Genomic DNA, 22,313 nt, shown 5'->3' on the forward strand with positions numbered 1-22,313 from the left:
TTTAAATAAAGTAAAATGTTTCTAGAATTCTGATTCAGTGCCATGGAAAATAACCTCAAAGACTATTGAGTAAAGTGTGACTTATTATTATTAATGTAAAATTGACATATAAAACAGAAATCATGATGACATTAATATATACTGCCATTCTTCTTAACCCTAGTTTTAAAAATATTTTCTGAACAGTATAGATTATTATTAAGCACTATAACCCTTACATCACTGTGTAATTTATTTTTTGTTTCTCTATTTGAAGGAAATATTCTAACCGCAGAAATTCCAGTTGAGCTGCCATTAAAGTTCACAAAATAATAACGTATCTAACCCTTTCTTCCCAAATTCTTCCCCTCAAATTTAGCTAGACTGATCAGTTTCCACTTACCATATTATGAAATCAGAATTTTTTTGCCTTATGGTAGGGTCTATTTAAATGACTACATAGACCCATAGTAAGCCTGAGTTCATTCTTATGGCCCAATCGTATCCTGGGCCTGCACACTGGAGAACTGCTTAAGATAATCTTCTGTATTGAATGTTGAAACCAAAACATTTTTCTAATAATTAGGAATTTATATGTTTTATAATCAAAATACTGTGAAATGCATATCCTAACTTGCCACTCTACTAGTTTACCTTGCGGTGTGCACTAAGAACAGTAGCTAGAATCATTTAGCAATAAGAGTGAGAACCAGAATAGAAATTATTTTTGTGGATTGTTTTTTTAACTGTGGTGTTAATCCTAGCCACACAAGACCCTGATCCTGATTGCAGCTGTGACAGAGGAGGGGACTTTAACCCTTTTCTCCCACTATGATCCCAGTCTAGCCTTCCTGGGGAGCAAGGCTGCTATTGCTAGCAAATGGGAGCTTCCATTCAAGGAGTGACTGTTGGATTCCCCACTGCAGATCAGGACTGTATTGAGAGCAAAATGTTAAAAGATCTTCCTACCTACTCCACTGTGGACTTGACCCTGACGGTCATACTAGACATGATCTGTAATCTGATTCTCCATCCTTCTCAGAATCTTAAATTAGGACTCCTAATTTAATTAGATAACTAGTGCTGCGGGAGGGAAGGTGTAAATCTTGCCCCTGTGTCATTTTCCCAATATACATCCTCCTCTAAAGTCCCTTACGCAAGTAAATATTTTACATTCTTCAATAAAAACATAAGACTTTTTAATGTTAGTTGTTTTATTAAGAACCACTGAAGGGAGGGAACCACTAATGCTCATGCATTAATAGTTCAATGTGCTGCCTGGAAAAAGGTCCCAGATTCCATCCTTGGCACCACTACATAGGACTGGAAAGATCTCTGTGTGAACCCCCAAATAGTCATTGCCTGTCAGTGGAGACAACACAGTGTAGAAGGTCTAATGATCTAAGACATGCTAAGATGCAGCTCATATGTTCAACCCCTAAATCACAGTTTGAGAATTTGCAAAAAGTGATTCAGTTTTTCAAGATTTTCCCAAAAAATACAGTTTAAAAATTGGTTAGCAGAAGTTACATTTTCCTCAATCTTTCCACAAGCTCTTTAGGAAGTAGAAGTTCTGAGGATCATTTTAGTTCCAGGCAGCCTGGTAGCTGCAAGAGAACATGGTATGAAATTCTGGGCACTTCTGCTTCCTCCTGCTCTCAGCCCTATTAGTTGGCAGCGGGGGGGGGGGGGAATCTCTTCTTCCTTGAGGCAAGGATAAGGTGGGAAGATTGCATTGTGTTATCTTTTTGTATTTGGGTCCATCACACTACCATCTGATCACCCCAGCTGTTGTCAAGGAGCAGAGATAACAAGATTTGTTGTACCTTATTTAAAAAATCATCCTACTCACATACACTTCCCAGAAAGGGCATGTGTGACTGCATCAGCAACAGAATCTCTTTCAGTGTTCTGGCAAAGGGAGATAACACACTTTTGAATACAATTAGCTTACATCCCAACTGCTACTTACACAGCCAGAATCCTGTAGAAGGCAACTGTTATGCAAATGAAAATGAGACAATAAAATGAGTCTCACTTGGTTTTGAGTATGCTGGGTTTTAATGTGGCAATTTCTTTCCCTAAAGCAGGAACAAGAGACGAGTTACACCATTCTGAGGGCAAGAAGCACCAATGTTACCATCAGTGGCCTCAAACCCGACACCACTTACATTTTTCAGATCAGAGCTCGAACGGCTGCAGGCTATGGGACCAACAGCCGCAAATTTGAGTTTGAAACCAGCCCAGACTGTATGTATTTGTAAAAATTGATTTTAAATGTTTTCCTGCACAATTTCAAAATTATATGGCTGAGTAGTTTTATTTCCTCTCTAGTTCAGCAAACGTGATTCTATATTTATGATCTGCCTTGCCGGCTAACATGCCTATAAATTTTTATATTTTGTCATTATTTTAAAACATGCTATGAGAAATATACTATAAAATAGCGCAGGTGGTATTCCAACTTTCTCCTGCCATATCTTATTTATGCTGCCAGAATTAAATGAATCCTGTGCTAGAGAGCAGCTCCTGCCGGGAAAGAAATTTAAAAGATCCACAGTGTCAAAAGTATTCTGACATTGTTGTATGACCTTATGGATCTTAAAACTTCTGAACTCTAAAAAAAACCATAGTCTCAGGGTTTTTTTTCCCCATCCAAGTCCACAGAGTGGTGCGTCAGTTACTGTAAAAACAGCAGTTTTTTTGCACTAGTCAGTAATGGGGTGGAAGTGGGGTGAACAAGGATGGAAAAATAGTTTCTCGTACCAGTTGCAGCCAAATGCAAGTAATACTGCCCTGAACTGCTGTATTATACTTTGTACCTGAGTTCACTTTGCATGCAAAGGTAAAATAGTAACAGAGGCTAACACGGCATACCTATTTTTTGCAGGGAGTCTCACCGCAGCATGCAAGCGACCCTCCCCTCCCCTTCGGAGCCATTCCAGGCGGTGGGAGCAAAACAGGCATTTGCCTCCATTTTGCTCCCACCGTCCAGAATGGCTCTGAAGGGAAGGGGGGCTGCTTGCATGCTGTGCTGAGGCTCCCTGCAAAACTTAGGACTGTGCACCCCCTCTAGCTATACCACTGCTTGCACATGCAGATGTACATGTAAAACATTAGTGTAACATAGGGGTTAAGATTAAGAAAATGGTCTGTGAGCTGAGACATCTCTTTATTCAAACCCATAAACTTACCCATGAAAAGATATAACTTTCTCCTCCCATTCACCTTTCAGGTGCTACCTATCCAGACCATACAAGTAAACCCGTTAAGGAATAGGAATAGACTCACTTGCAGACATCATCAAAACTATTTCTAAAGACTGAACTAGGCAAAAAGCCACAGAGGTTTTTGTTAGGAAACTACTGAACGTGTTAGCAGAGCAGCAGGTTCCACCCTCTGGTTTGTTAATTAAGATCAGAAAAGAAATCCCTGACCATATGATCAGCTGTTTTTGAAATGGGGAGAGAGTATCAAAAGCCTTTTGTGCTGTCGCATACTCAGTTGTTTAGACCCTCTGACTTAACCCTAAGTAGCTCTTTGTGCCCTGGCTCGTGTGAGGAAAATTGCCCACAAGAGATTTGGCATTTCTTGTGGGCATTTGGGTTTTTGTTTTTCCTGTGGGCAGTTTTCTTGTGGGCAATTTTCTGGTTACTGCCCTGGCTATTGCCTGGAAAGGTCCTCAGCCCCAGAACATCTTCCACAATATCTTCAAAATAGGTCATTGCCTAAGGAGAATTTTATGCCGTACCCTCGCTTGTACTCAACAGAGAGTGCAAATTAACAATGGCCCAAATCCTAACCAACTTTCTAGCACTGGCATAGTTGTGCAATGGGACATGTGCTGCATCCTGTAGTTGGGGGGCACTCATGGAGGCCTCCTCAAAGTAAGGGAATGTTTGTTCCCTTACCTTGGAGCTGCTTTGCCTTTCTGCTGGTGCTGGAAAGTGGGTTAGGATTGCGTCCAATGTTGCTTTAAAAAAGCCACTTTGGATCAGCAGGCTGTTTCAAATTGAGCTAATTTAATCTCTTAAAATGTAAATACTTAAACTTGTGGTGATCCAACTCAAATGATTGGATCTGAAATTCATTCTCTTGGATAATAATATTGAAAATATTCCCAGAGGTTAACAGTCTGCACCAGATTTTAGCAATAATATGAACATCTAGTAGTTAGTATGCTGATTACTTTGTCAGATATATGAATTGTTTGGGATGGTGGGACCAATTCTAAAGTGATCGCATAACATAGATTGTACCACAGATATGGTAGCGGTAAGTTTTACTTGTAGACCTCTCCTAGGACCTGAGTGTCTGAGGTTTAAAAAATGTTCTGTTTGGAGAGTATAAGGTCTCAAAAATAAGCCGAGAAATTTAGCAGCAAGCCAAGCAATCTTGCACTTGACATGTTTGAATTTTTGAGATTTGTGAGCTTTTAAAAATTCCACCCCTTTCTGAAAAGTAGCTGAGTGCCTTATTTTAGTTAACAAATGGCTATTATGTTGACCTTCAGCCTTTGAAATAAATTACAGAGAGCATTAAAAATCATTCATGCTATAATTTATGGGAGCATATGTCAAAGAAATATGTTTTTGTGTTGTCTTAACTTGAACAAATGCATATGTAGATGGTGCTAGAAGATGAAAAGAATGAAGGTGATAAATAGTTTTGCAGAACAGATGGAAAACTATTATTATTTAGGATGCCAATATTATTTTACTTGATTCTAATTAGTCATTTTGAAATCATGAATTGGATGTGAGTATTCTTTTGTTTCAAGAATTCTCAGAATTGGAATCCGGGCGTGATCCAAGATTAAGCACCTTTAATTGATTTGAACTTGGATAAGTGAAGCGGAGTCAAATACACCTGGCAGCCAATATAACTTTTCATTCATATTCAGAGCAGAATTAAAACAAAGTTAATTTAATCTTCATGTCTGAGCTTCATACTTTACTAAAGAAAAGTCTGCATTTCAGTTGCTGAACCATTGAAATCTTTGATCCATCAAACTAGATTGCTGTACTGAAACCTCTTGCTTTAATATCATAATTTTAAAGCATCTGTAAAAACGAATGATTGTCATATGAATATATTTTATTTTCTTTGTAAATGGATCACAGAAGTTCTTTTCCACTTGGTAAAAAATGAATAGTTCTTTAGTTCAGAAACTGGCCAGGAAGTCATTCCTGAGTTAAGAACAAATACTATGTAATGACTTCACTTATCTACTGCCTGCATTTGTCAGTGGTGATATATTTAATGCTTCTTTTCTTTTCCTTACTCATTTTTTATTTCCTTTAACTTCTAGCTTTCTCCATCTCCAGTGAGAATAGCCAGGTTGTAATGATTGCTGTTTCAGCTGCAGTAGCCATTATTCTGCTTACAATTGTGGTTTACATCCTGATTGGGAGGTTAGTTCATGATTTGTTTTACCCATTTACTGCCATTTCTTCACTGTGGTATTATAATGATGAGCTCTGTCATAGGTACGGTCATGAACAACAGTGGCCAGGCTCACCAGATCTCTATCTGTTAAACAGGAAGTCAAGGAATAGCTGCACACAGTAATGAGGCTGCTAACAAATATTGCTCAGGTTCTTAGGGGAACTTGTAAAAAAAAAAAAAAAAGCAGCAATAAACACATTCCTAGGCAATTGTAAAACTAAACTGGAGGGTTCAAAAATCAACATCTTGTCTCATTAGCCAATTTCCTCAAAGTCTCCCTGAGCATATCTCAGCTCTGTAGGATACAGAAACTGTAAAGGGTATTAAAGTTTCTAACAGGTACTTAATTGTTCAAGGAAAAACATTTCAATCTAGTTTTACGTGTTAGTACAAGCAATATAAAAATGTTAGATTTCTGATATATATCTTTTTTTCTTTTCTTTTATTGCTTGTAGATTCTGTGGCCATAATAAGTCAAAACACGGAGCTGATGAGAAGAGGCTGTATTTTGGCAATGGGCATTGTAAGTGCACACCATCCATTATGGTGTTGACCAAACCTCTATGCACTCTGAATGGATTCGCATTAAGTAAATGGGACAGAATATTTTTGTGTAGAAAGTTCTTTTAACTGATTTAACACTTGGTCCAGCTTTATAATTCACTTTTTATCCTGCACGTCACAGAAGAAAGAAAACAGTGTATTTGGGTTGTGCTTATGTGACATGGGATTGGCAACACTTCTCTATAGGGAATCTATCTTTATAAGCTGCTCACTTCCTAAAACAACAAGAAGACCCAGAAGTAGCTCTGCAGTCTTTGGGGTTCATTGTCTGAGAGATCACTAGAGAGTTGGGGTGTCCATATGATAGTTTATTTACAAACACAACCATAGCACATGGGGAGCAAACCAACATTCCTTCAGGAGTGACACTGCTCAGTGTTCCATCTTCAGCCACTCATATTTCTCAATTCTTTCTAAAAGCAGATGGCAAACTGGCTTCATCTGTTTCCCCCTCCCCCCCACTCCTTCTCACTAGCTGTGGTGGGTGCCCTGTTTCAAAAGGTAGGGCTTTCAAGGAATATTACTACATATTTTTGGTCAAATGCCTGACTCCTATCCAGGCACTTCAGCTCAGCCCATTTCTGCTGAGACAGCCAAAGTTATAATAATACTATTGGATGTTACTTACAGAGAATATAAGAAGCTGTTTTCTACTGAGTCGGACCTTTGTGCATACAACACTGTATTGTCAACGCTGGCTGGCTGTGGCACTCCAGGATTTCAGACAGGAGTACTTTGTTGTCCCTAGGCAGCCCACCTGCTAGCATTTACATGCACCTGCCAATTGGCATCCATGCCTACCTGACTAAGTCAGATGGAAGGTAGGGTTGCTTCGGTGGTTGTGAACTATTCAATCAGATAGACCAGGGACATCATCAACCCTTGGTTTCCTAAAGTCAAACCTAAGGACACTTAGTTGTTGGCTCTGTCAGAGATCCCATTTGTGTGTGGCTAAGCTCTCACTCACCTCCTGGAGATCCAACAGGTATGATGGACTCTTCAGGTTGACTTTGGAGTAAGTTAAGAAACAGTGAGACTTAGAAATGCATTCTGGAATTATTTTTGCTTCTAAGTTTGCCTTTAATTGCATGCTTTCATTTTTGATATGATTGCACCTGGGCACTGCCAACACCCAAGCTGCTTGGGTGTTGTTTCCTCAGATCCATTGGGCCCACTATTTAGTAGGTATAGAACAGAGGAGGCCTTTGTCATGTGGAGCAGCTTGGGAGAAGGCAATGAATTCAGCAACAGACTCTGCTGCCATCTCCACCCTCTCCCAATCCTCCCTCTGTCTAGTTCTGCTCCCTCCTCCCACCCGAAAAAGCCTCCCCACCACCCAATAGGGATATTTACTGCCAGGCACCCAGAGGAGGCATCTTCTCAGTGCTGAATGCCAACTGGCACTGGCCTCTCTGTGGTGCAGCATCCTTACCACTAGCGGCGAAATGCCTCTCGGTACTCATATAATGGTGGTTGTCAAGGCAGCACACCAGGTGCTGTCACTGCCCTGGCTTAGATTGGACCCTAAATTTCCCCACGCCATTGCAGCGGTCCCAGCACAGTCTATGCTGCATCCCGCAGGGGAATTCTGAATTTTGTCATTTGTCCCCTTGCCCAAGGGTAAGCCCCAGCAGCAACAGTCACTGCCACAAGTCCACATTGATCTGTTTCAGTGGATATAGTGTCCACTATATCCCAATCTACCCATCTGGGCCCAATCTGGGCCCAATCTACCCATCCCAACTTCCATCACCCCAGGCAGGTATAACTGCACTAACAACCAATCCACACAGAAATTGTTTACATTACAGAGAAGTCACATCATATGTACATTCAGTGTACACAAATATACACGTGCTTGGCAAACAGTTTAAGCAGTACAGGTGATTCAACCTATCATTCCACTCAATGAGCGTATGCCCCAGAGTGAGCCTGAGATGGAAGAGGGGAATCTACTGTTTCTTAGTTGGTCTCAATTCCCATGTGACTCTTATAGTGTGATACTGGTTTTTAAAGATACAGTATTTTTCATACAACTTGGCCCCCAGGCGCAGATAATTTAAGGAACTTTCAAGGGTCATTTTGACTGAATGTGATTTTCACTTTATATGCTGACTTAATTCTGGCTGAAGATGTGATTCCACATACATTTGTCATCTCATTTTATTGTAAGGTATTTTAATGTGATTCTTCTATAATTCTGTCTTTAAGATACAAAAACACTGCAAAAATAACTGCATAGAGTTATTTCCATGTCAAATGAGAATCACCGTTACCAGGTCCTTATATGTGACTTACATGTGGTTGCTGAAACCCTAATTACAATTGGGTTGGGGCAACTGAAAACTTGAACTGCTTTTCTCTACAGTATTCCCCTATTCAAACATGGTGGTACTATTTTTTTTTTTAATTGCAGACATGCAAGCTGTGACACCCAGCTACTTAAGGCCTCACACTGACAGATAACACACTGAGCTTAAGCTACCTATTTAGTAATATGTGCCTCACATCATGAGGTTTTAATTATTCAAATTTAATTAGGTTATAAAACAGAAACAGCAATTTTTTTAAAGTGTCATGGACAAATAACAGGTCAAAAATTGTTCTCCCTACACCCGTACAGTGAACGGCGCAATCACAGTTTCTAAATTAGTCACAGTTGTTAAATTCGTATAGCTTCAGCCTCTTTGGTTTTTTGCTGTGACTCTCCATTGCAGTGTTCATGGTATAATGAGAAGGATTATGCACAAATGCACAGATTCTTTGATAATTTATTCTGAAAAGGATTATAGATCACAAAAAGTATGTCATTACACACCTTTTTCCCCCTAATGATTTCTAGCAATATTTCCCAAATGTTGCTTTTAACTATCTTATTTCCATGATAGTATTAAGTTGTTAAGTAAGCCTCTAAGTTGTTGCAAGGGCCTGAGCAGGTGGAATCGGAGTTCAGTGCTGCAGTGAGGAGGCTCACAGAAGGGTCTTCAAGCATCCAAGAGGCTGCCCAACTCCCCCCCCCCCAGTATGTTGAAAAGCCCCTGGGTCCCCACAGCGCTGCAATTGCTGCGGCAGCATTGCGGCACCCAGTCCTGGGCTACTCCCCTTAAGGGGGAATGGCTCATTTCCAGTTGCCCTGGTGGGTCACAACCCACCAGTTTGGGAACCACTGGTTTAAACCTTTCACTCTGATAGCAAGTTTCATTGTTGCTTGACAAATTAAATCAATTTATTCATGAAACTAATTTTGTGCCAAAAAAATAAATAAAACTAAAGGCGGAATGCTTATAAAAGAGATCATTGTTGTTAATAATAATAATAATAATAATAATAATAATAATAATATAATAAAACTTTATTTTTATCCCGCCCTTCTCCCTAACGGGACCCAGGGCGGCTAACAACATATTAAAAACAGATTTTAAAAAACATTATTACAAGCAGATAAAAACATTTAAAAACACACTACATAGGCCATAAAAACAGTAGTCAGATTAAAAGAGTAAAAGAGCAGATCACCGAGGAATCAAGCCTGTAAAACTAAAAGATGTATAAAAAGTTAAGAAGGCCAGAAATCAGAAGGCTTGTTTAAACAACAGTGTTTTCAGGCCTTGCCGAAAACTCTCAAGAGAGGGAGCCATTCTCAAGTCAAGGGGAAGGGAGTTCCATAATGTTGGTGCCACTACCGAGAAGGCCCTATTTCTTGCAGCCGCCCCCCGGACCTCCTTGGGTGGCGGCACTTGCAAAAAGGCCTTCTCTGATGACCTGAGAGGACGAACCGGATTGTACGGGAGTAGGCGGTCTCTAAGATATCCTGGACCAGAGCAGTATAGGGCTTTAAAGGTCAAAACCAGCACCTTGAATTGGGCCCGGAAACGAATGGGCAGCCAATGTAGCCCCCGGAGAAGCGGGCTGACAGAGTCAAACCGCCTAGCTCTGGTGACCACACGGGCCGCCGCATTCTGTACTAATTGCAGTTTCCGAACAGTCTTCAGGGGCAGCCCCACATAGAGCACGTTACAGTAATCTAACCTCGATGTCACCGTGGCATGGATCACCGTGGCCAGGTCTGCACGATCCAAGTATGATCGCAGCTGGCGCACCAGTTGAAGCTGAGCAAAGGCCCCCCTAGCCACAGCCGCCACCTGGGAATCCAAGAAGTTGTCAAGACTTTGTAGGCACCAAACTCAAGAGTAGGTTCCTTAATTCCACTTGCATCATGGTTAGATGGAACGCTTAAGGGGTGATAGAAATGTACTTTGACCATGTTCAGAGGCGTTCCTGTTTTATATCTAAAGATATTACCAAAATGAAATTCTGACATTCAAAAATAAAGGCTCCTGAACCAAACACTGATATATCCTGGCTCAAATTAAATTATCTGCACGTCTTCTATTCCTGTGTAGTAAAGAGACCGTGTTAATTGGGCTGTAGCTCAGTGATATAGTATCTGTTTTGCATGCAGAAGGTTTGATTCCTGGCAGAAGGTTCGATTCTCCAAATAGGGCTAGAAAAATAGGGCTAGAAAAAACCCCATTCTGAGACCCTGGTTTGCTGCTACCAGGCAGTACAGTACAGTGGTTCCCAAACTGTGGGTCGCAACCTGATTTTTTGTGGGTCGCCAAAGAGTGATGGAAAGATCAGATAACTAATTGCCTCAAACCTTGACGCTATTAAAAATCAGCTACCGTAATTGCTAATTACCCTGCAAAGGGTTCAGCTCCTTCTGTTTGGAAGATTTGCTGCTAATTGCTGTGCAAGGAGCTGAGGTCCTGAACTTTGCAAGCATGTGTAAATATAGGGATATAAATGTTTGAGGTTCTTTTTTCTGGATATTATTACTTAGAAATAAATAAATAAAATGTTATTTCTTTCTAGAGTTCCTTTTTTAAACTCTAGTAAACTTAGGTGGGTGCTGTTATAGTGTTGTTTAAAAAAGTGGATCCTGGAGCTAAAAGGTTTGGGAATCACTGATGCAGGCAATACTGAATGAAATGGGCTGGGGGCCATCAGTATCGTAATTTTTTCTTGCACAAAGGCAGTTTTACTCAATTACATTTAGTTCTGTAATTTTTCAGAATCTCTCTCTCTCTCTCTCTCTCTCTCTCTCTCTCTCTCACACACACACACACACACACACACACACACACACACACACACACACACACACACACACACTTACACTCTTTTTTTCTGTCTTCCCCTTTTCTGAGAATGGTTGGAATTAGTATGGAGCCTTCTAAGAGTAGCTAACCTCTGTCTCCAAATTGCCACTGGGGATGTATAAATCTCAAAGTGCCAGGCACTTCTCTGTGATAGTTGCAGGACTGGTCTAAGGCAAACACAGAAACATACCAAAACAAACAAAAATCTCCTGGGTTAGTTGCAACTGATTAAAGTAACTTCTGGGGCTGTAATAAACTTTCTGCACTTTAGCCCATGGCGGCTGGTTTATTTCAGTCAGTTGACTCTGAATTGCTGGAGCTAAAAAACTTCAGCTGTGAACGGTTCCCTGAAGCATTATTTCGAATCCTATAATACCACTTCAAAGGCACAGAAACGTTTTTCACCTCCTCGGATCATCTCTTTGCCCACGTCTGGCCAAGCCTTTTCTATTCCTTTGCTACCCGTAGGGCAATTCATGCTGGTAAAACTGAAATGGAAATGATACTCCATGCACAGAAGGAACTGCAAAGTAGTACAGCTTAACACACGTGCATGTGTTTATTATCTGCCATTCATGACAGAGTCCACTTGATATGTGCTGCTCTTCAGTAATTGGTGTGGAAGGATTATTCTCCCTTGTAGTCCCTGTCACCTGATAACACAGAATCTCTAGAGTCAGCATGAAAAAAGAAAATCAGCAGCCAAAGCTCTCAGGGATCAGAAGTATAAAAAGAAAAAAAAATGGTTGGGAAGGGAGAAGGTTTATTGGGGTCAGGAGGGAGTCTGTGACATCCAACCTGCATAGATGGCAGGGAACATTTACAAGACTTCTAGCCAACCAGAGTGTGTTGCCTGTAGGAGTGTGCAAGTGTGTGTTTTAATTGCCGCTGCTATTTGGAAAGTTTTATTGTGAATGGTACTTTAACCACTGCACTCTTGTAGGAAACACTTGGAATATGTCATATGGAGGGGAAACATAGCCCCTCTGTTCTCAGTATGATTCTTAATTTGGGTTAGAGGCAGTTAGATTACATTCTTGCAAGAGTTGATTTGATTACACCAGTGGTTCTCAAACCTTTAGGTCTCTGAAAAATTTCACGCTTCTAAAGGGAGTCTCGGGGAGTCCGCCAGTGCATGTGCAGAGTCTTGGGGAGCCCCAGAGCACTGGTGCATGCACAGAGTGGCGCAGCACTGAGCAAATGGTGGCCTCTTATGGTGTGCTTAGGGAGCCCCTAAAGGGGTCTCAGGGAGCCCCAGGGCTCAAGGATCTTGTTTTTGCAAGAGTGATCAGCCAGAGGCGTCAGAAAGCACATAAGGAGAGCCTGTATGCAACCCTGCTCTTTGGAGTAACTGTTATTCTGGGCAATGCTGCCTCTGAAAATGGGATGCTTAATCCATTTTTGCCCAGCCCATAGGTGTCCACATTTGACCCCTGTTGCATAAATGTAATGTGGGCAGAAATGGCTTAATTTAACTTTAATGTTTAATACACCTATCCTTGAATTTGGCTGATCCACTTTTAATGTACAGTTTAAATAAAGCTAGAGGTAGGAAAAACTGCCTATCTAACAAAGGAAGAGCTCTAAATGACCAGGGAAAGAAGGATTTTTCTTCCCAACTTAAGAAATCTGATGGAAAATTGAAGATTTTTTTTTTCCCTGCAACCCACCTTTGCAATTTGGCTGATGTCGCTATGTGGAGAAATTGTATTATAATTTGCTCTCAAAAGGCTGTGTCTCAATGAATGTTTTTTTTTTTTTTTTGCTTTATAGTTTTCAGTGGTAAGCTTCAATAATTCTTCAGTGAAAGAAGCCACATGCATACAAACTAAACTTGTAACTCAGAACTTATTTATTTATATTTTTTAAAACAGTGAAACTTCCAGGCCTTAGAACTTATGTGGATCCACATACCTATGAAGATCCCAATCAAGCCGTGCATGAATTTGCCAAGGAACTAGATTCTACTAGCATAGCCATTGACAAAGTTGTTGGAGCAGGTAAGAATACTAATATTGACCTCTCCTGTGAATCAACTTTGCTGCATTTTTTTCTGTACCCCAACTGGGAAGCTGCTATGAACCCAGATTTCTTCAGGGCAAATAGCAATTGAGAGTAATTTTCATCAGGACTGCAGCAAAGAAGAAAAGTTTAAATCCGCCTCTCCTGTACACTGAAGTTCCAACCTGGATAAGGACCCTCAGAAACTGCTTTTTTAAAAAGAAAATTAGATGCAAGGGCCTATTTGACATTGCTTCTAGTTTGTCATTATGTTGTAGCTGTGGTTGGATGATTCAGATGTGAACATTTTGGTTCAGAATACATTCTGTGCATTTATTTTGTTTTCAGGCAGAGTTTAGCAAAATGTTTCTGACTGGCAAATCTGGCTGACGGGGTCCCCTGTGTGTTTCCAGGTGTAACATAAGCCAGACAACAACAAGGTTACTTATGCTCTGCAGTCCTGCCGTGTTGAAATATGGTTTGGACAGCCTTTTTCAAGCACCATCCCACCTCTTCATCCCCAAGTAGCATTCCATTCTTTAGTCACATTGATACACTGTTAGTACAAAGCAATGTGTTACTGAATAACTTTAAAAGCTATGTATTGGGTTCAGATTTATGGTCCATGTCACTCAGTAATATGCGACAAACAGTGATCAGCCCTAGATGTATTTGCTGTGTATACAAAATAGTACAATTCAGACATATTGAGCCCCCTATTGTAGAACATCTTAATAATGAGTATGTATTGTATCCTCATAAGAACAGCCCCACTGGATCAGGCCATAGGTCCATCTAGTCCAGGTTCCTGTATCTCACAGCGGCCCACCAAATGCCCCAGGGAGCACACCAGATAACAAGAGACCTCATCCTGGTGCCCTCCCTTGCATCTGGCATTCTGACATAACCCACTTCTAAAATCAGGAGGTTGTGCATACACATCATGGCTTGTACCCCGTAATGGATTTTTCCTCCAGAAACTTGTCCAATCCCCTTTTAAAGGTGTCCAGGCCAGATGCCGTCACCACATCCTGTGGCAAGGAGTTCTAAATCTCATAATTTATCCAGGTGTGATGTAGTTCATATAGAATAGAATAGAACAACAGCACAGTACCATCTGTGACTAATCAGTTGATGAGTAATATGGGAGTGGCAGGGAAAAATCCCAGTACAAAACAGAAAAAGAAGCTTGAGGGCCTGATCCTATGCAACTTTCCAGAGCTGATGTAGCCATACCAATGGGGTGTGTTCTGCATCCTGTGGTGTTGGGGCAGTCACACAGATCTCCTCAAAGAAAGGGAATGTTTGTTCCCTTTTCATTAGGGCTGCACTGTGGCTGCATCATTTCTGGAAAGTTGGATAGGATTGGGCCCTCAGCATCCACTTGATTGGTCGTAGTGAAACAGGAAAGAGGTCACATTCCTCAGGATATGGAGTTCAGGTGAGTCCCATGCGTCTCACATGAAAACTGCTGTCCCTACAGAATCAAGGAGATTTCAAAGGAATTTCTATCAGAAGGGTTGGGGCCCAGCAACAAAGCCTGTTTAATGTCTCATAAGGATTAGGACAGCAGAACACTGACAATAGGCATTCCCATTGTCATACCAAAGGCAGAAGCCCCCCATACTTGAGTATATTTGAATCCTATTTAAATAATTAGCATTATATCAGAATTAATTCTGTACTTTCCTTTTGATTAATGAATCTTTTCAGATGGATTCTTGATTCTTCTGTACTAAAAAAAATCTTACCAGTTTTTACATTTGTTCTTAATTGCTGACTAGAAAGGTTTTTGTTGAATACAGTCTACTAAAATCTGAACAGAATCCTCAAACTTTTATTTTGTTTGGGTTACCAAAGAACCATCAGATTGCAATGACCTTTGCCCACTAGATTCATTTCTGAACACCAGCATTTGAGTTACTCATTGAAGAGCAAAAGGCTCCCTGACATGTTATTCATCATCAGAGCTATAAAGATATCCCTGAATACACTGTTGAAAACTCATCATAAATTAGTACCAGTTCCAAAATGGATGTGTAGGGTTACAATGCAGCAATAGAGATTGGTAGATTGTATTCCAAGATCTCAGTGTTCCAAAAACTTATTCTGGAAAACATTCTGTTCGGCAATTTAGAATTACTACAAATTGGGTAAATCATGGGAAAGCGTGTGGCAGTGTATTGTAGTAAAAAACAACAACACACACAATAGAATGCTTTGTATCTTACAGAGTAACAAATATATTTTGAGATAATATTGAGTGTGGCTCTATCTTTTAATAGGCAACAACTTATTTTATGGTATCATTTATCCTGGTTGTTGTATCCCATTCTTCCAAGGAAGTCGTGTTTTAACTGGGTCACTATTTGTGCACACAAAAATGTGTGTGTGTGTGTTGTAAAAACACTGAAAACAGAGCATAAACAGAAGACAGTTAAACCACTGGGCACCTTACAGAAACATTAATTGGCCAGACCAAACAACTTCCAAACTAGGAAGGTCTTCAGGTAATATCTAACCTCTAATAAGATGTGGTAAAACTCTTAACAAGATGTCCCCCAGGACAACAGTGGGGAAAGCCCTTTCATGCATACATACCAGATTAAGGTAGAGCACTGAATAGCGTCTCCCTGTCATCTTATGCATATATGTTTCTCTGTTGGAGTACACCTATATTCAGGTCTGGTGGGAGCAAATCTCTTTTGCAAAGTGAAAGTTTATAGCCACTACTAGCAAACTTCAAGGTGAACAAGATCGAATCACATGGATTTAGCGATTACATAGATGTTAATAGATCCAAGCGCATCCATTCATTGTGGACTTGTGCTTAATTTAGAGAACAGCATAAGCAAAATAATTACATAGCCACCTCCAGTCTTTGTTTAGGCCAAGACAATGTTAAATTGTCAACAAGACTCCACTTCAGCAGCTTTATGCTTCATTCGCCCCCAAACAGCCTTTGCTTCTGACCTTGAAGCTAGAAATGGAATGTTCTGGGAGACTGAAATATTTAGCACGGGTGTCTCTTGTGTTGCCTGTTTTTAATGTACAATGCATGACCTTTTGTCCTTTTATTTATGAACTGCCTTGTTTTCCCCAAGTAAGCTGTGTAAGTGCCTTATATTAGAGAATGTGCAAGTGTCCATGACACAGCTGTTTTGTGATCCAATCATAGTGTTTCTCAAATTAATAGGAAGAACATGTTGATGCTGGTGATACTTCCTTTTTCAGGCCTTGGAGAGAGAGTTCCTCAAACGTATGATCCCCAAGTAGATACACAGTCTCAGGCGGCAAGACCTGCCAAAACAACCAATGTCAGTTCCTTCTCTTCCATTATTTAAAAATCCTGCATGAATATTTAATTTAAAAAGCCAAGACTTGCCACAAAATGTGTTTTTTAAAAAATCTTTCATTAATTTGTGGCTTGTTCTAATTTATTGGAACTGCGGTAGTATTCTGGCAAAAAAAGTCAAGTAGTTTCCACAGTCACTGGCTGTTTTTTTGTTTTTTTCCCCCCTTCCTATTAGCTCCTCAAGAGTGCATTGTTCTCCACTGACCTCAGACCAGGCTGGCAGAAGTGAGCACACATTGGCCATGGTTGTTTGTTGTAACTAGGAATAGAAAGACAAAGATTGGTGTCACATTTAGCAGAAAGTTGTGAGGCTGCTGGTGGATTTTTCTGAATCTCTTGTTCCCTATTGATTATCGTAGCAGGTACAATGTCATCTCCTGAGTGAAGACTATCCTGTGTGAGATTTTTGTCTGATATTGAAAGACAAAATTCTAATCACCTGTGTCCATTCAACTGCCTCTACAAAACGATTGCAACTTTTCAGGGTGCCAATAATGATTTTAGGAATGTAAAGTAAGAAAAGTCTTGCTGAATAAGGCTAGAGGTGCACCTTGCTCAGCATCCTGTTTTCCACAGTGACCCACCAGGTGTCTCTGGGAAGCCCACGTGCTGAATGTGACATTCGGAGACATGCTAAAATTGAACCTGATGATAGTATATAACCATCCAGACTAGTAGCCATTGATCGAACTGTCTTATCGGTTTTAGCAGCTTCTTGAAATTCTTAACAGTTTATTACAGAAGCTGTAAGTGTGTGTGTGTTTAAACCATTTCATTTTAAAAGCTCTGAAATGTTGTTTAAAAGCATTTGAAGGAATTGAAGTGGTACTTTAACAAGTGCTTTACAATAGCCACTACAGGTCCCTTTTACAACTGACATAATCAAACCATCGATGCAAAGTGCTGTGTAGTCTTTAATTAAAATCAGAACAGACGTACCTTGTAATGTGTGTTTATACTATTGATTTACAACAAGAATTCCATTCCCTCCTCCTCCATCACCCCTATGCATTCCATTCCCTAGAGGTAAAGGTGCTTTTAAAGTGTTTTATAGTTCAGGTGTTTTTCAAAATAACCTCAAGAATGAGAGCACTGGGGGGAAAAGGGAAATCTCTTGCTCTTTTAAAGTGCACCACAATAAGCAAATATTTGGTTTAATTTTGGTTCCTAATTTTTCTCTGATAAAACTGATTATTGTTTTTCATCATGGATGATATACATGGTGTGTGAGGTATATTATGTACTTTCAGAATCTATGAGGTAGAGGGTTTTTTTGCCCCTTCTAAATGTGGTTATCAGAGGGAAGGTAGGAATTTTGTAGGGAAAGCATGCACAGGCTTCTTCTACAGTTCCAGATCTGTAACATACATGTTACATACAAGTTTATTGGATGAGGAAGTGGAAACGTCAAGAACTATATCTGAACTGCAAGAGGTGTGTGTTCCTGCAAGTGTTATAGTGTTAATTAACTGGAACTCAGGACTTTTTGAGCAATGTGTTGTTTCCTATTTGTCCTTTTGCTGTCTTGTGTCTCCTGTTAGTGAATTATGAGGGCAAATATAGTCTTTCTCTGGTGATTTGGAAGTGTTTCAAAAAGCTTTTCTAAAGTGTTCGTTCAGAGTCTGATGAGCATGCCATGACATGGATGGTTCCCATACTGGGCACCAGGAAGTTAGGCGCTTGTGGGGCTGGCACCGCTCCCCGCTCCCCACCACTGGTTTGTCAGTGCGGTTGAGAACTGCACCAACAGTGACAGTCCCCTTCCTTTTATTTAAAGGGGAAGAGAGGAGGGCAGCCCTCAGATCAGCGGGGAGTCACACTGACAATGGCTGCACTCCTGCCGCCACTATAGGCACAGTTCCCTACCACACTGGAGGGTCACCCTCCTCCCCTCCCCTTTAAAGAAAGCGCAGGGGAAGAGGGCAGCTCTCAGAACAGCCAGGGAGCAGGCCAGAAACGGTCCGCTTCTCCTTTCAATTTTGGAGGAGGTGCGCACTGCTTCAAGCTCCAAAAAAGTCATTCTTGCTGCTGCTAGTGGCACGGAGGCTCCAATGGAGCTTTTTATGCTGCTGGAAGTCACCCAGGAGGCAGGCAGCACTCACCTCCTGGCTACCTTCCAGCGGTGCAAAAAAGCTCCAATGGAGCCTTCCCCCTTTTTTTCAAAGGGGGAATGGAGGAGGCAGTGGTGCGGAAGTAATTGTGGTGATGATGATGTCACCACAATTACTTCTGGGTTGGGGGTGGTGAATGGGGGGTGGCCCCTGACTGGAAAACCGCTAGGACTGCCACTGTGCAGTCCTGTCTTTCTGTCCTGTTTCTGTCTTTTGATTTATCATAAATTCCTTGTCAGTGAATACCAGACTTTCTATGGCTATCAGGCTTATGAAGTTGTTGTGAACCATGAGATTAAATCATTTAAAATATTGGAAGCCATCAACATACTGTGCAATGACTTCCTTAACAGCAAAGAAAAAGGATGTGACTCTTTTTCTCATAGGATCTGGTGTGCCCTCAAAGCTCTGTAGTGTTTTAATCATGGCTATTGTGGATACATTTATATATACCTTTAAATAAATAAACATGTATATGTACCTTTAAATAAATGAAACTTAACCTATGTTTCTTTGAATTAAAGTATCATGAACATAACGGGGCTAACAGTCTGAATTCTGTGAAATCTATAGGGCTACCCCTCCTCGCATGAATGGATTCCCTCACTAATGAGAGTACAGAGCAAAATACTTCAGACTCAGAAAGCTTATACAAGGAATTGTGTAATCTGTATCTGAACAGGAAACAGAAAGTCAGGGAGGGACCTATACATCACAGGCTTGTGATTTATAGCATTCCTCTGTAAGAGGAAACAATTGCACCTACAACTCATCCTGTGCAAATTCTCAACAAAACACAATTGATTTGCGGCAGCAAATGCCTAAATTAATAGCAGTGTCCAATATCCCCTAAGTATATTTAAATCACACAAAGTTGTGCTAGTAATATCTACCTATATCTTTCTATTCCCAGACAGTCCAAGCTGAAAGCAAGATTAAACCGCCGCTGTGTTCATGTGACTTCAAATTGAAACCTCATATTTTTTTCAAGGAGATCCATTCTGAACTATCTGATGTGTGCCTGTTTGTACAGTTGATTATTCCCTCTAAATTTTTAAATATAATCGTAATTTAGAGTAGACTGCACTTTCTTGAAGGCATGGACAATATATGTTTATGTTTATGTGGACATTTATGTTTATCACACTGCCTCACAATAACCTTGTAATACCCAGTTGTGAACCTACCATTAGGTCCAATGGGGCAAATGCCCCAGGCGCAAGCCTCTAGGATCCCACGGAAGCCTCTCTAGGCTCCTGATGGGGTCAGAAACTGTGTTTCCGGTTTTCCAGAAGCACAGTTTATAGTGTCAGGGAACCTCAGAGAGACTTCCCTGATGCATTCCTGGGTCATGCAAGCTCCATGAGCCTCAGGTGAGTAGGGGTGCAGATTTTCACATGGGGGGGCGCAGCACCCCATGGAGAGGCACATCGTGGATCTTTGCCCCGGGTGCGGGGCTGGGGAGGTCCACTGCTGGTAGTACCTCAGTTCCCCAATTTCATAGGGATCTGTTCATGGGTAGTCCAAGTTGATCTGCCGTTCAAACCCAAATTCTGTCACCCACTTTCTACCCCTGCCAGCACATACCTGACCACCACTTGGCAAGATATGGAGCTCGATCAGGAGAAGGTCAGCCGTTCCCATTCTCTTCTTGGGTTCTCAGAGAAGATGGGGTGTGAAGTGATTAGGCAAGCAGTGGGCCAAGGAGGTTTTGAATAATCCCACTGCAGTGACTTTTAGAACCAGTAAGTACTATTCATAGTTGTTGTATCTTGAATTACTCAACTGTGTAGGACCTGATTCTTCATCCATTTTTGGTAATGGAACCTGAACTGCAAGGTTTGGTTAGATAACAAGAGAAAGATATATGTTTAGCCCTTTGATTTGCTTTCCAATTAGAGTTAGAGTAGTTTTCCTGTTAGATAACTGTGTCAGCTGAGAAGTTTGGCTTTGAAAATGAGCTGGATTGCATGGAACCTTATGATATGGCTATGTTGTTGGTTAGTGGCCAATTGTTGGTGTTCCTGATGGTTATTGTGATGATAACAGCAATTATTTAAGCACCTATTAGAAACTGTGTGCTGCCAAATACACACAGAGAGAGAGAGAGAGAGAGAGAGAGAGAGAGAGAGAGAGAGAGAGAGAGAAACTAAAAAAAGTATGTTACAGGAAAGAAAGAAAGAAATCCTGCCTGCAGGCTCTCCATTTAGACCCAATATAGCCATATGTTTCTTTGACTCTCAATTGGTAAACTAAGATTACCGCTGAGGCTGGTATAGTTCCAGATATTCAAAAGAACGATCAGAAAAGGTTTTTTTTTTTCTTCCAACAGGACGTGGCTTCAATAAATAGTGGAAGTATAAAATAATGAGACAGTGAGCATGACACGAAAACATTGCTTATTTGCATACTTAAAGTGCTATGATGTGGAGGATTTTGCAGCCTGAGTAGCACAGTGCAGCCTTGCAAATAATTTAGCCAGGATATGTTTCCCTATGCAATGTCCTCAGTGGTGGCATAGCTGGAAGGTGGTGGAGCACCCAGGGCGGACAAGCGGCCCCTCCTTTTGGTGACTTTCCTGGTGGGGGGAGCAAAACCGTATGGCTCCGTTTTGCTCCCCCATCAGGAATGGCTCCGAAGGGAGGGGCTGCTTGCCTGCCCTGGGTGCTCCGCCCCCCTCCAGCTACGCCACTGGTCCTCAGTGCCTATTTTGGTCTTTTGCTAAAGCTCAGAGGTAGTCCTGTGCCATGCTCTATTGCTAACCATAGTGACAGGTAAGAAGCATAGTGTCTAAGAGATGGAGTTGCTGAACCAGGACTTTCCCCAGTTCAAATCTCACCTCTGCCCTGGGCTCAGTGGATGGTTATAGGCAAATCACTCCCTTTCAGCCTCAGCTGCCCAGTACAGAGAAGATACTATTTACTTTAAAAAGAATCCTGCAAAGACAGCATCAAATGTCATGCAAAGTGCTTTCCATACATAGAAACTACTACAGGTGAACATCGCCTGGCTACTTTCCAATCAGCAACGGACCACATATGCGATGTTCCATCGCTGATCCCTCTTTTCCTCCCACCCAAGCCTCCAGAGCCGAGGGGAGCTGTGTTCTCCTTGCCTCCTGAGAACTTTTCTGAGCCCTGTAGGGCACTTAATTCAGTTAAGCAATGCACACCTGTATATAGATATTCAGGCTGCAATAACACTTACCTGGGAATAATCCACATTGACTATAATGGAACTTACTTCTGAGTAGACATGCATTGGCTTGGAGCAGGGCTTTTCAAACTGGGGCATCGTGACGCCCCAGCCTGCGGGCCCTGGCCCCTGTCCCCTTAAGGGGCGGGGGCAGCCTGGAGGCAGGGAGGAGGCAGCGGCGCAATCCCCAGGATCGCGCTGCTCAGGGGGGCTGCAGGGGCTTGGGTACACGTACCCAAGCCCCTGCAGCCTCCCCAGGGTGCGGGGAGCCCGGTGTTACCTGCAACAGGTCTCCCTGCAGCCGTGAAAGTAGATGCGTTGCGATCACGCTCCACTTCTGCTTCTGCTCCACTTCCACTCCTGGGGATCACACCGCTGCCTTCCCCCGCCCCTGCTGCCTCCCCCCTCCCGCCCACGCAAGAACTTAGTGGCTCTCAAACTCTCCCAGAGAGTTTCCCAGAGAGTTTGAGAACCACTGGCTTAGAGTATTATTATACT

General features: G+C 41.5%; 1 protein-coding gene across 2 annotated transcripts in view; it reads left to right on the forward strand.

Moving 5' to 3' along the window:
• EPHA3 (EPH receptor A3) overlaps positions 1-22,313 on the forward strand; it is a 150,183-nt gene that overhangs the window by 89,460 nt on the left and 38,410 nt on the right. Inside the window, exons 5-8 of one of the 2 annotated variants that reach the window (XM_066619984.1) lie at positions 2,067-2,229; positions 5,291-5,393; positions 5,883-5,950; positions 13,028-13,153. In XM_066619984.1, coding sequence (XP_066476081.1) covers positions 2,067-2,229; positions 5,291-5,393; positions 5,883-5,950; positions 13,028-13,153 — 460 coding nt within the window. The remainder of the gene's footprint in view (positions 1-2,066; positions 2,230-5,290; positions 5,394-5,882; positions 5,951-13,027; positions 13,154-22,313) is intronic. The other variant, XM_066619983.1, reaches the window with a different exon arrangement.

Source organism: Tiliqua scincoides, chromosome 3 (assembly GCF_035046505.1).
Source record: "Tiliqua scincoides isolate rTilSci1 chromosome 3, rTilSci1.hap2, whole genome shotgun sequence".
NCBI classification, from domain to species: domain Eukaryota; kingdom Metazoa; phylum Chordata; class Lepidosauria; order Squamata; family Scincidae; genus Tiliqua; species Tiliqua scincoides.